Raw genomic sequence first — 14,648 nt, 5'->3', positions numbered from 1 at the left:
CAAAAGGTTCAACTCTCTTGCTCAAAACTTTTTAATGACAAGACAAAGCCCAAAGTCCTTAGCACAGCCCACCATCCCACCCACTTCCTCCCTAGCCCCTGTCCAGGGCACTCTTCCTTCAACCCCATCATAGAAGTCTAGAGCTGCTCCTGTACCTCCAGGCAAACTCTTGCCTCAGAATCTCTTCCACCAGGGTCCTTCTTTTTAGAACATTCTCACTCCATCTAATAGTCATACAGCCCTCTCCTTCAGGGGTCTCAGGTCTTTGCCTGAACGTCACATCTTCAGAGGGCCTCCCTGACCTCCTGATTGTAAATACCACCTCACCAACACTCTTTACTCTGCTTGGATTGTTCTTCTGCATTTCTTATTACCTTTCTCCTTGCACTGTGGGCAGGACTTTTGTTTGCTGAGTAGTGCCTGGCACCTGATGGGTGCTCAATAAGTAGTTGTTAAATTACAACTAATTAAAACACTGCTAAGCAGACTCGAAGGTAAAGTTGCTTGTTCAAGGTCATGCTGGTACAAGTTGAGTTTCCCTTTCTGAAGTTCTTGGAAAGAGAAGTATTTCAGATTTCAGTTTTTTTCTGATTTGGGAATATTTGCACATATATAATGAGATATTTTGGGGATGGGACCCAAGTCTACATATGAAATTCATTTATGTTTTATGTTCCATATACACATTATATATATATATATGTTTCACATACACATTGTATATCCAGCCTGACCTGATTTTATTCAATATTTTGACTATGACCTATCACATGAGATCAGGTATGGAATTTTCTGTTTATGGAAGTTTCAGCATTTGGAGCATTTCAGATTTCAGATTTTCAGGTTAGGGTTGCTGCACTGCAACTAATGGATAAACTGAGATAGAGACTGGGCTGTCTGACTTCTCCCCTCCAACTCAGAGCCTGGGTTAGTGCTCAGCAAGCGGCACTTCTGAGCTCAAGGCTCCCTCCCTTGCTTCCAGAAGAGCCTCATGCACTCCAGGATGCTAACCTAGTCCTCCAAAGAAACTGATGTTCAGAACCCACTTGGCAGCTCCTATCTGGCTCTGTCACACCAAAAGTCAGCTGGATGAAGGTTGTGTGAATACCTCCATGTGCCAAGTACATATTTACCTGGCTTTGGTTGCACAAAGCAGCCTGTTTCCAAATCACCTGTCTTGACACAGACCATCAGCAGGCTCAGAAAGACTGAAGTATTCGCACCCACTCTGGGGAAGCAAAGAGGTGTTACTGGACTCTTAGAGCAAAGAGTGGCCAGTACCTAAAAAATATTCTCTAATGGCTCACATGTAAATGGACAGTGGTGTGTAGGGACCAAGGATTTTCAGAAAGACACTTTTGCTTAAGGTAGAACCAAGTCAGATCCTGTTACTTATTTATGGAAAAAGAAATGACACAAAGAAATATACACCTGTCCATTTAAATTGCTCATCCTGAACTCTGTGCTACTCATATTATATTATTGTTATTTACATATGACTTGATCATTTTCAGAGGGCTAATTTACCATAACACATAAGCCAGGTGAAGCTGGCTAAATAGTTCCTAACTTCAGATGAGAAAACCAAAGTAAGATATACAACCTGGGATCTCTTGGCTCATGGGCTATGTCTGTGCCACCCAGTGCAGCTGCCACTAGCCCCATGTTGCTCTTAAGCTCTAGAAATGTGGCTCTCCAAAATTGAGAGGTGCTCTACATGCAAAATACACACTGAATTTAGAAGATTTACTATGGGAAAAAATGTAATAATAATAACAATAATAACAATCTTGTTGATTATTGAAAATATAAGACATCTTGTTGGGTTATTGATAAGACTGAAATGATCACCTTTTGACTCTATTAGCAGGTTAATTTATTTTACTATATTATTAAAAATTCATCTCTCCCATTTTTTATTTTAAAAATATAACTACTAGAAAGTTTTAAATGCTCTTTGTGGCTCAAATGTGTGACTCACAATTTACTTGGATTAGACAGGGTTGGGCCAGGATGTCTTGGACTGTCCTGAGTTCAGTATATTTTCTCTACATCCTTTAATAAGCATGGATTTCTGAGTTACTTCTTCATGATTATTGGACGCCCGATAGATAGTTTTTGTCTACCCATGTGCCTGAAACTGCAATGCTGTCTTGTTTTTTGTCCCAGCAGCAAGGCATCTGCACTGGGGGCAAAGGGTCAAGTGAAGAGACTGAGGTCAGAGGCGCTCAGAGGCAGTCTGGGTTGCCTGTGTTGTGGAGGTTTCCACAGCCTCTCTTTCTATCTTCCTGTTGTGGTTGAATTTGGTAGTCTGGGGTGCCCTCGAAACAGCACGGCCCATAGGTTCTGTCTTGGATATAGACTTTAGCAACTTGATCCAAGCTGTGGTCTGCAAATAACTCTCAGCTGCATCCTGTCTCAACCACGTGGATTGGGGAAAACAGTCCATGAAGGAAAGAATATCAGTTTACTGAGAAGAAACACAGGACTCGCCTTAGGTATCTGGCTCTCAGGACTTGAGCTCAGGGTCAGTCTGACCTGAGTCTTCCTAGACTGACCAGTAACATCAGGATGGACTGGACACCTAGAGACTCACATGCTGTAATTTGTGCTCCACTAAAGGCCTCTCTTTAGCGCCTTCTTAAATTCCCATGTTCTGACCTTGCAGTAAGAGATACACCCTGGCTGGGAAGTCAGGTGCAGGATTCTATATGTGGAGATGAAGTAACTACGGGCTAAGAGTGATGGCTATATTGTGGTTTTTTTTTTCTTTTCTTTTCTTGAAGCTTGCTTTTAGTTTATTACATTTCCTTTTCAAAAACAGCATGTCACATCTATGTGGATCTTACAGAAATCCTAAAGGCCACGCCTTGATCATTGTACCATGTGCATGCTACATAGAAGACATGCTGATAGGTCCAAATGCAACTATGTGGCTTGGATAGTCCTTGTGACCTCATGGTAGTTATGTGAATATTGGTATCCCTTGACAGTCTTGCTAGGCTGCAGATTTGTCGAACTAATGTCATACCTTGTGTTCAGCTGCTCTGAGTTAAATCTTTGAAATCTATCATCTGTCAAATTCCCAAGACTTCCCACCTTGAAGTTGCTGGAGATCACTGAAGTGATCTTTTGGAGATCACTGGCAGTCTTCTGAAAGTAATGTTCATTAAATACAGAAAAGTAGTAGCAAAGTGTTGAAGAGTTTATGTCCACTGGTGATGAGAAAGAACGAGGGCTAAAGAGTCCAGTGAGCTTTGCCATAGCCTGCTGTCCTGTGACTGCACCATGACTTGAGACGGAGATACACTGAGTTGTACTCTCTGAGTCACCACCTCCTCCCTGCTCTATTGTGGCAGCCCCAGGCCCTCTTGTCACCTGTCCCAGTGCAATCAGCTGCTTGTGGGCCCCTACCCCTTGCTAGCCACAAGTGCAGGTCTCAATACAAATGAGCAACAGTGCAGGCAAGCTGAATGGCAAAACCTCTCTCCCTACCCATGCTCCCCCTTACCCTCCCTCTTGTTTTCAACAAGCCCTCATCACAGGCGCCAGCTGTCTCATTAAAGAACAGCCTTTATGCCGGGCTTCACCTGGACCCACCCTTAGCCATAGCCGTGGAGCCCCATGGCTGTTCTGTCTGGAGGAGGCACAGAGAATGGAGGGAAGTCTGGCAGGCGAGCGGGAGAGGTATGGCTTTCCTTCTTTCTCATCCTGAGCAATCAGAGCAGACCCGGCTGGGCAAGTGCAGTGGTCTAGGATGGGTGTCAGGGCTTCTTTCTAAGGATGTCCCTTTGCAGGTCCTAGGGCACAGGTCTGGGACCAAGGACAGAGCCTTATTCCAGAGGAGAGGTCTTCTTCAGGAGCAGCCAGACAGATCACCTGCTGGCTGGAGAGTCCATACAGGCAGTGCAGGGGAAGGGAAATGGCAAGAATGTCTGTGGACCAGGGAATGAGAAGGTTCCACTTACTGGGCAGTTGTCATGCATCAGGCATGCTATACCAAATGTCTCATCTTTTCAAATTTATTTTCCTCTACTCCTGGCACCAGGGATGGGCCCTGCCATCCATGCCTAATGTGCATGGCCATAAACCATAAAGAGTCACTTGGTTTTGGTGGTTCCTGAGGTCCAGACATCTCTGCATGGTAAGAGGTCAGTTTTTAACTCAGAACTCCCCAGAGGGGAGTGAAAAAGAAGTTTTTGAAACTCATCTCCACAATATTCATAAAGAGAAGAAAGCCCAGCACCTCCTCTTCCACTGCTCCTTGTCCCCTGTCCCCTGGCTATCTAGCTCTGGGTACCCTGCAGGGGAAGGGTGTGTCATGTCATCCCCACCCTCTCCCACAGAGGCCCCAGGCAATGAAAACTTTGTTTTCTTGGTTTCAAGCCAACTTAATCCTCCAATCTTCTCTGGCACTTGGACAGTTTCACAACTGACTAGGATCTAGGAGAGGCTACCAGATTGTGGTGTGGTGTGTGTGTATGTGTATGGTTGATCATGGGTGTGTATCGTGTGAATGGGAGAGGTAGGACACAGTACAAATGTGTGTATTATTTGGAGTATGCATATGCCTGTCCATGTGGGGCATAAATGCGTGTTCAAGTTTTATGGAGAATGTATTCATGAATGTGCATACTTGGATTGTGTATGTGAGTAGTTGTGTGGTGGACCATTGATGTGTGTGTGTGTGCACATGTAATGCAGTGTGTGCACATTTGCATTGTGTTTATGAATGTCACATGTGGTGTAGTGTGGGAAGGTGTCCTGAAGAGTGTGTGTGTGTGTATACATGTGTGTACACACAAGCACATGTGGTTAGCCACAAGGCGGCTGGGGGACCCTGCATGCTGGGCCAGCTCAGCTCAGACATAGGCATTAGGGTCTGACTGGGGCCGCTTCATCTCAGGCCAAATCCTTCAACAGCAGAAGCCAAAGGGCCAAGCGCTGGTGAAAAGGCCTGACGTGCTACTGCCTCCCCTCCAATGGCCATGGGGACATTAAACCTTCAACAATCTGGGACTCTGACGGCTGGTTCTTGGTTCTCTGCCTGGAAAAACAGTAGGCAAATAGTAAAACCTTAAATTCTAACATGTGTAAGTTCTACATCTTATTTTCATTTTCAGTCCATGTTCCCCTCTGTAAGACATCAGGAAAAAATTACCGTCTGACTTCTCATGTCTCAGTGGAGCATTTATCTCCCAGCTATGATAAGTGATCTTCAATATTTTTTTCCTTTCAGATTAAGAAACAAATTCATTTAATTTTCTCTATTGAATGTGCTCAGGCCTCCCCCACCCTGCCTGTGTCTTGGGGAGCCCTGGACTGATTCCCTGCTCCTGGACTGCTGACTGCTCTCCCTGCTGTGGGGATGGGTGGGTCCCTGTCTGGTACTGCTTGCTCCTTAAGACTTCTCAGTGGTCCCTTTCTGCCCACTGCAGAGTGATAGAGGGCAGCAGCCAGGCCTCTGGAGTGTCAGAGAGCTTAGTGTAGAGCTGGAAGTCTGTGATCTGAACCTTATCTGACCTCACTGGTCTGAAGGCCTGGTTTGCAGCTCTTGAGAGAGAACTGGTCATCTCCCAGCCTGCCATAATGGATGCTTCCTGCCTGGAGCAAAGACTACTGCAGACTTGCTTAGCCTTCAGGGTCTCCATCCATCTTGCTGCTTAGGAGCAAAGAGAGAGCTGTGCAGGGCAGGATGGCATCTTCCCTGTGCCTATTGGGTGATCCATGACACTGGGCTGAAGATATGTGGAGTGGGACAAGAGAATAGGCATAGGGTTTTGTCAGCCCAGCTTTCCAGCCAAATGCTCCTTCACCAATGCTGCAAAACCCCAGGTGCTAATTGGGTTGTAATGTTTGAGACCAAGTTGGGTGATTTGCCTTCTCCCTTGTGCATCTCCATATTCCTTCCTCTGTGGACTTGGTGGTCAGAGCTGTAAAATACTCTAAGAACCACAGGTTTAAGTTCCTGTATCTACTCCTCCATGCAGCACCCAGCTCTTTTGCGCATGGGCTTTGGTAGAGAAGCTTAACTCTGAGGACCTGAGTCCTGCATCCCTCTTTAGTAACTGTGTGACTCTGGGCCAGATGCCTCACCACAGTTTCCTTATCCATAAAAGGAAAATAGTAACCCTTGCTTAGCCTGTCTGGGAGGATTACTGGGAAATCCCAATACAACACAGTGTGGGACAAATGTGTGAAAGTGATACATATTCAATACAAATAGCTCAGTGGGAAACCACTTACCACCACCTCTTCTGTATGTCACTGTGAAGAGCAATGACACCATCTCAAGAAATAACATGGCAGGGACAGGGCACATGTCAAGCTAGTGAACACACTGTATGACAAGACCTATAACCAAGATAGACACAAAGTGCTATAGGATTGTAGAGGTGTGTCTGACCACAGGGACTAGTGAGTGTGGGTGACAGCAGGTTGCCTGCACTCAGGCTAAAGCTACAGTAAGACTGGGAGGGCTGTGAGGCTATCCAAAGTTCACTGAGGAGCTGCTAAACATTTTTAAGTACTATCATTATAGGATTGGTCTGGGATTTTCAGAAAGTTCTGGTGGCAGAATAGAAGATGGCAATAGGGCCTCGTTGTCATCATCATCATTATCATCATCACAATATCAAGTGGGGCTGGAAGTGACTCTATCTGTGTCTGAGTGACTGGCCCATCCTTCTGAGGCTGGGGCAAGCTGTCCTCATCAGTGATGACTGCCTTTGGGCTTTGTCTCCTCTTGCTCTAGGGAGTCTCCAGTGGACTGCAGTGTTAGCAAATGCAGCAAACTCGTGGGTGGAGGCGAGTCCAACCCCATGAACTACAACAGCTACATGGATGAGAAGAACGGTCCCCCTCCTCCCAACATGACCACCAATGAACGGAGAGTCATTGTGCCCGCAGGTACCTTGGGAACCGGGCTGCCTGGCTGGCACTCAATTTGCCACTCTTTAGGGACAGTAATGGAAGGGTAGGCCTGCTCCAAAGGGTATCAAAATCTTACCAGGTACTCTGTTCTTCATGGAAATGTAACACTGGGAAAGCTGCTCATCTTACCTGACTCCCTAGCTGCCACCCAAGACAGGACCCCAAATGTCACCAGAACCCTGAAATGCAAATTAAAGAAGCCCCACTCTCAAACAGGGCACACCACAGACTCTAGGCGAATGAGCTGGTATCCTAGGCTGAGACCTGCACAGGAAGCAGGGGCAAAGCCACCTCTTCTCAAGTCCCATGAGCTCCAGCCCTGGCTGTCCCTGCCTTTAAGAAGGGTGACTACTTATGCCTGCCCTTCCCTTGGGCATGTACTTCCTGGCATCTGCTGGGTTCCACCTTTCAAAAATTACAGCCAGCTCTTTCAGTTTTAAAATAGAAATAACTATATTTAACAAATGGAACGCCTCCACATGTGTGCCACAAGTTATGTCATTATGTAAAAATAGCTTATTTTTCCTAGGTATTTGTGCTGTTGGTTATGGAAAATAAAACCATTGTTCAATCCTTCAGTCCATTGGCTGGACACTCTGCCTTGGCTGACTCCAGCAAGCTCCCTCCCATGGAGGGAGTTTGAAAACTGCCATGTGTAGAATGGGTGCCAGGTAGAAGGAGCAAGCTTGTCCAAATCTTAAGCAAAGTGAATTACAGGGCAGGGACTAAACTAATCTTACCAAAATAACTGTACCAAAGAGGCCAACTCCTCCATTTGTAAAAGTAAAACTGCAATTGTGTCTTAAGACAGAGGATTAGACATCTCTTTGAGGAAGTCTAAAGGAATTTGTTCATTGTTCTAAAGGGTGATCTTGTGATGGGCTCCCCCTTCCTAGCCCCTAGGTTTCTGTCTCATCATCTCCTAGGACTATAGCCACAGCCATGTGTTCTGGGCTAAATTCAATGGGTCAGGGGGTGGAAGATGTAGGGAAGAGAGAGGCAGGAGAGGAGGGACTCATGGGAATTATTCTGCACCCTATAGGACTTAAAAACTGCTCAAGTTCCTTCTTCCACAAGCATAAGAGCTAACAACAGAAGAGGAAGAAGAGCTTCATTTAGCAAGGATTTCCAAGTGTCAGGCTGTATGTAAATTGTTTCTCTATATTACATTGCTATATCATTTAATGTTTCATCTCCCAGCTCCCTCAGGAGAGCAGCTGATGGTTAGCCATCAACCAGGAGCTTCTTCTCCCTACTCACAGACAACAAAATAAAAGGGAAACTCTCTGTACTCCCCAAGATAGGCCATGCCTCTCTAAGGCTTTTCTCATTGCTACCAAACTAACAGCTACTACAAGAAGGAGCTCTTGAGGGAATGAAGTCTTAAGGGGATAGGGACTGTTTCTGAACTAGGTCTTTGGCCCCATCTTGTTTGGTCATCACTTGGGAAGGGCATATAGGAAGAGGACAGAAACAATCAGAATGCTTGGTTGACCTGCTAATCCTTAACCAGTATTCAAATGCCTTCAAAGGGAACAGCAAAATGTCAGCGTCTAGTGGGACAAGTTAACAGTAATAATGAAAATAGAATGAATTCATATCAAGCTGTTTTCAAAGCACTTCATGTAATGGACTCACGAGCTACAGATTTGCTCCATTTTTTTTACCACTGGCTAGATCTTTAAGCATTCTCCTCAGATGGTTTGACTTCCTCCAGGTGAGCCTCCTGGATGTGAAGGAAAGTCTCATTTGGGCAAGTCCACAAATCAAGGCAATAAAACATTAGTGGAACAACCAATTGAATTTATGATGGCATTTTAAGACAAGTATAAACGAGAGCCCTAGTTAATCACTAATCCCACATTCAGATGGAAAGAGACTAGGACTAAATCATCGAGGAAATACATTTGGAAGAGCTTAGTATGATCCAGAGTGGAAGATTTATAATTCACTGTACTGTAGAGGGAGAGAAATAATATTGTGATAGAGCCCAAAGCAAGGGAGGAAATAATTAAATAAATAAAATATAGGGTAAAAACTTGAATGTGAGGCCTTGGATACTAAAAGTGAGGAATTAGGAGAAGTGTAGGATAAAAGAATATGCAATGTAATCCAACTCCCTCCAGGACATTTTCTTTAGGATCTGAAAAGATAAACATATTTCCATTTACCAATGGCACATACCTAATTCTTTTGGGAAAATAAAGGGGTAAAACATAGCAAGAAATGTACCTGAAGGAGACAAACACACAAACAATGGCATTTAGAGGAGTTCCATTTTCTGGCACAGGCTTTGTGATTCACAGGTAAACTAAGGCAGGATGTGACAGGGCAAGAAGGGAGGGGCTTCTGAGGACATACTTCTTCAACTAAGTGAAGTCCTGGAAGACTTTCTTTGGAACCCTGGCTCAGATTCTTATGAAGTGGGTCTTTGGACAAGAGACTGATACTTCCAAGGCTCTACATCCCATCTATAAATAAGGATAATAAAACCCATTTTGTAAGATTCCCTTGATAAGAAAAATGGGATGTATGGAGAAACTGACACATAATAGGAGCTCACAGTCGGGGACAGTACTAGTTCCAGGGTCTTGGATTATTGGTATGAATGACACCCAGCAATAGTCTGTGACCTATAGTAGACCTATGACTTCAAGCTGTCCTCCATGCTCCCTCTCAACTTCTCAAGGATCCCTTTAATAACCCCCTCATCCCCTGCCAGCTTCCCTACCTACAGCACAAATACAGCAACTGTTCCGTGCAGGTGGTGATGGCATTTGGCAAAGCAGAGACAGCCCTTGCCACATATAAACACCATAGTGAAATGGAGAAGCTGCACACACAAGGACAGTTGGCAAAGGACCCAAGTGAAAGCTCTGGGGCTTGTGTGTCTGTGGCAGCCTAGCTATAAGGGGTGAGCCAGATCACAGCACCTTGTTTCCTCCCATCGCCACTACTGATCATGCAAACCTGGCTCCCTTTTTCCAAGAGCCTTCCCAGACTATAGAATGAGATGGGGAGTTAGTTGACAGCAAGCACAGATAAGCCTGCCAAATAATCATGCTAAATAAAACAGGCTGCCCTACAATAAAATGTCATCCCCTCCTCCAGGAAGTCTTTCGTGACTCTCCAAATTCACACCATTCCCTTCCACTCAGGACTTCATGAATACCACCATAGAATCTATTGCTTAGTTACTGCTTTGCTGCATAAATTTTCATGGGAATGGGTATTTCTTGAGGGCAAGAGCCATGTGGTGTCTTCTCTGATTAGCAAATTTAAGGGGTTTATCGAACCACTAACAATGGACTGCTAAGTGAAGAGATGGGTCCTAGACTGTGACAAGTGATAAGCTAGAAGGGTTTGATCCACTGTTGAATCTGTAGGGAGCTGCTCACTACCACCCCACCCCCACCCCCAGGCTGAGAAGGAGGTGGGAAGAAGAGAGAAGGGGAGAAAGAAGAGGAAGGAAGCAGGTAGAGATGGCCTCAGACCTTACATTGTTCATACTCACTGACAACTAAAAGGTTGTCTGTCTCTAACACTATTTCTCATCTTTAAGTGTTTAAATATTCTAATAATGTTTTGGGGATGAGCTGATAGAAATTTCAGCATAGCTGTCCCCAAAAGGAAAGCCCAGAATGGCCTTATGTCAAACACTAACTCCACTGGTTCGTCCAACTGCACAGATGGAACTGCAGTAGCGTCTATCTATATATTTCCTTTCCTATGCCATTGGGGGACTGGTGTTCTTTCTTTTATATTCCAATTTCTTTTTTATTAGTCCATATTAATCATACAAAATAATGGGTTTCATTGTGACATTTTCAGAAACGTATGTAATGTACTTTGATCATATTCTCACGCCCCATTCCCTCCTTAGTGTACTTTCTTAAATCATTAATGTACTTAACATACAGATGGTTCCCTTTTCCAGAGACACTGGTCCCTGGGTCTGTGGAATTGTGTTTACTTTCATATTGATACCACCATTTCTCAAGCAAAGGTTTCAATTGTCCTGCAAAAACTTTAAAGAGTATCCTGTCAAGATATGTGTTGAGGCAGCTCAGAACCTTCCTGAGTGCTAAGTAGTTCAGGCAGCACCAGATGTGATGGAGCAGTGTACCAGGAGACCATCTGGGGGTGGGGAAGAGAGACAGAGACAGAGACATAGACAGAGAGAAGAGTGAGGGGGAGAGGGAGAGGGAGAGGACAGGAGAGGAGAGAGAGAGGAAGGAGAGAGAGAGAGATGGGCAAAGAGAGAAGAGAAGTAGGGAGGGAGGGAGGGAAGGGGAGAAAAAGAGAGAAAGGGGCAGAGAGGGGAGAAGAGAGAGGAAAAAGAGTAGGAGGTAAAGAGAGGAAGATGGGAAAGAGTAGAGTGGAAAAGAGAGAAAGAGGAGGCAGACAGAGTCAAGAATAGGTGGAGAAAGGTCCGCAGGGAGGAGAGAGAAGAAGGTGGCCTAGGCTGCAGTAAGCAGGGTCCTTGCTAACCCTCCTCTTCTTTGCAGATCCCACGCTGTGGACACAGGAACACGTGCGCCAGTGGCTGGAGTGGGCCATAAAGGAGTATGGTTTGATGGAGATCGACACCTCCTTTTTCCAGAACATGGATGGCAAGGAACTGTGCAAAATGAACAAAGAGGACTTCCTCCGAGCCACCTCCCTCTACAACACAGAAGTACTGTTGTCACACCTCAGTTACCTCAGGGAAAGTAAGTGCAACCTCAGCTCCCAGGGAAAAGAAGTGAGCACCCTTGGGGCTATACTTTTGTCAAGGTCATATGAGCTCCTACAGACCCTGCAGGAGCAGACCTGGTCCAGAGGTGTCAAAGGAAGCAAGACAGGAAATGGAGAAAAGACAGGGAGCTGTGAGCTACAGGACAGAGTGCTAGTTCTACTGTCTCCATGAGAAGAAGCTGCTTCTCCTTTGACTATATAGAAACAGATACTCTGGTTGGTGTTTTCCTTTTAAAAATGATTTAAAGTTCCTATGGGAAACCCTGGGCTCATAGATTTGGGATTAAAAGTTCTGAAAGTCAGTATATTAGCTTCTTATTCTGGGGTCACACTGGCACCTCCAACCCTCCCTTACAGGGCTGCTTCCTGTGCATTTACTCATGAACCAGGGAAGGTAGCCAATGCCACAGAGGTGGTAGGAACTACCAGAAGCTTTCTCTTGGAGAAAACTTTGGGAAGAAAGGGTTTGTCAATAGGAGGCTTCCCAGTATCAAGCGCCCCTCAGTTTGATTTGAGCTACATTTGGCGTACGGTGTGCACAGAGCTGATAACCTCAGCCTCAACTCTTAGCACAAATTCAGGACAGGTGGTATGGCAACGCCACCCCAAGTATTAGAAGACTGCTGAGTGGCCTGAAAAGATTAGTCAATGGCACAGGAAGGCAGATGGGGGCTCATGGTATTACAGGGACACCCTCGCAAATAACCAAAACCGGATCAGGCTGGCTCAGGATGCAGTGTTCACTGAGAATGGCCATGGTTGCTTTGGGAAGGAGTCTGATGATTTTCAGGTCCTTTTCAAAAGCTGAGCTCTTGGATGATCATGGGTCCACTTTTCCTGGTCTTGTGGATTCTGGGTTGATTTTCTCCTTACTGCTATCCATTGCTTAGTGGGTCTTTAACTCACCGTGTTAACAGCCATGGTCTCAGTGCAGCAATGCACTGAGTGGAGTGGGAAAAACACACCCTGGCTGGAAAAATTAAAAGTAAAAAAAATGCCTTCAGAAGTTTCCATCCATGCCTCTGGGCTATGCGGCCACCTCTCTGAGGCGTCTGGTGGCCGGTGGGAAGAGAGTGTGGGAGCACCAGTGCTATGACCTCATGTCTGAGTCTTGCTGAAATATGAGGTCAGTCCCAGATACAACAATTTCAAAAAGGGGGCCATTTTCCACCCAGTTTCTTCTAAGCTTTAGATAATTAGCATTTTCTAATGGTCTGTATTTCTCAGCCTACACATTTGTAGAATGGTTTAAAAAAAATTCTAAAAGATCTTTGAACAGAGCCCTGTGACAATCTGGCAGGGTGGGGGTAGAAGTGGGCATAGAGGGTGGGAAGCAAAGACCAGCAAAGCAAAACATGGGCCAAGTCTGCCTTTTCTGCCTCTCCTGGCATCATCATGGCAGGAAGTTGGGGAATGAGAACCATCTAAAGAAGCTCCAAATAGTTAAAGTGCTAAATAATTTGGCTTTATGCTAGACACCCTTGTAGGGAACATGTTCAAGTAAGAAACCTATTTGACCCACAGGCATGGCTTTCTGACAAGTCCCCACTAGGACTTTTGTCTGTGACAAGAGTCACAGACACTGAAGTGAGATAAATACCTGTTGCTCCAAAAGCCCAGGAAAAGGAATGGGAGGAGGTGTCATCAGAAAAACCTCTGGAGACTATCTACTGAATGAGGGCAGATGACAGAGTGAAGCAGTGAGCAAGTGGTGGGGAAGGGGAGGTGAAAAGTTTGGTATTCTGGGACTATAATGTAGCAAGAAAGAGTATGGATTACTTCTTTCTTTCTTTTTAAAAAAATATATGTAGACATTAGGAAAGCAACCAAAAATATGAAGTTTCCAGAAAGGGTATTATTAGAGGAGTGAATTTCTAGAGTTGAGAGGAGGTAGAATGAAGGACATATATGGAAAGCCTCTGACAATTAAGGACAGATTTCCAGAACCAGGAGGATGAGGGTAGCAGTACATCTATACAACGGGAAGGTGTTCTAGCATTGGAACTGTCACTGTGGAATAACACAGGGAGTGCTTATGAAGCAAGGTTGAGTGAAAACTTCACTGTAAGTGGTCTGGGCATTGATATAGAAGCTATGTCTGATGGCTAAAGCAAAAACTAACATTGTTATATTAAGGTGAAAATTTAGAAAAAAAAAATACTTGCCCTACTATTGCATTATAGTAGCCTTTCAAGGAATCTAGACTTTAAATGATCCACGGGGAAGATCTTTCTGATTTGTGCATCTTTTGAAGGGGTATCTCCTTTGGGCTTCCATCCTCTGGGACCCTCTGGCAGTGAGCACTAATTGACTCTAGATTGTCTGCAGGAGGACATGCCCTGGTGACTGTGGGCTCTCTGGGTGGTTGCCCACCAACATGTCTCAAAGCCTTTATTATTTTTCCAGACTGACTTGCAGCAGATGCTCTGTGCTTCAGAGGGAGGCCAGAGCAGAAGGGCTGCGAGTTTCTGTGCTAGGTTGGGTAGAGAGTGGGACATAGACATTTCCGCTTGGGTAAGAGGTAGAAGAAAGATAGCTGAGGTCCTCAGCACAGATGGAGGAAAGACGCTAGGGGAAGGAAAGTCATCACAGGAAAACTGGACCTGGAAGCTATGAATGGTTTGTTGTGAGTCAGAGATCAAAATTAATGGCACTTCTCTGATCTAATCTTTCTGAACACTTTATTGGGTAGGAAGTTCTAGCATCAAATCTATACTTTCACCAAAGCTATCCTGGTTGTCTGGGAGGGGAGCTATAGTTTTGCACTTCAAATGCCAAGTTTTAAATTAAAAATGTATTTTCCAGAGTGAGGGGGAAATTGCAATGTCCTTGTCCCCTGTCCACTCTGATGGCAGCATGCTTGGGTATATACCTCCTGCCTGGAGCTGTAGGCTCTTCACACCTGGGCATTTCTGCTGTCCTAGACAGAGTGTCCACATAACATCACGAAAATGTGATATTTGGATGGGCTGAGGTTG

The 14,648-nt window shown here is 45.1% G+C and overlaps 1 protein-coding gene across 3 annotated transcripts in view; it reads left to right on the top strand.

Moving 5' to 3' along the window:
- Positions 1–14,648, top strand: part of Fli1 (Fli-1 proto-oncogene, ETS transcription factor) — a 128,263-nt gene that overhangs the window by 76,098 nt on the left and 37,517 nt on the right. For all 3 annotated transcript variants that reach the window (XM_074066373.1, XM_074066372.1, XM_020184076.2), the window contains 2 exons: positions 6,755–6,909; positions 11,442–11,645. In XM_074066373.1, coding sequence (XP_073922474.1) covers positions 6,755–6,909; positions 11,442–11,645 — 359 coding nt within the window. The remainder of the gene's footprint in view (positions 1–6,754; positions 6,910–11,441; positions 11,646–14,648) is intronic.

The sequence above is a fragment of the Castor canadensis genome, chromosome 2 (assembly GCF_047511655.1).
Source record: "Castor canadensis chromosome 2, mCasCan1.hap1v2, whole genome shotgun sequence".
Lineage (NCBI taxonomy): Eukaryota > Metazoa > Chordata > Mammalia > Rodentia > Castoridae > Castor > Castor canadensis.
Note: the sequence above shows the minus strand (reverse complement) of the source record. Positions and strands in the feature narration are given on the sequence as shown.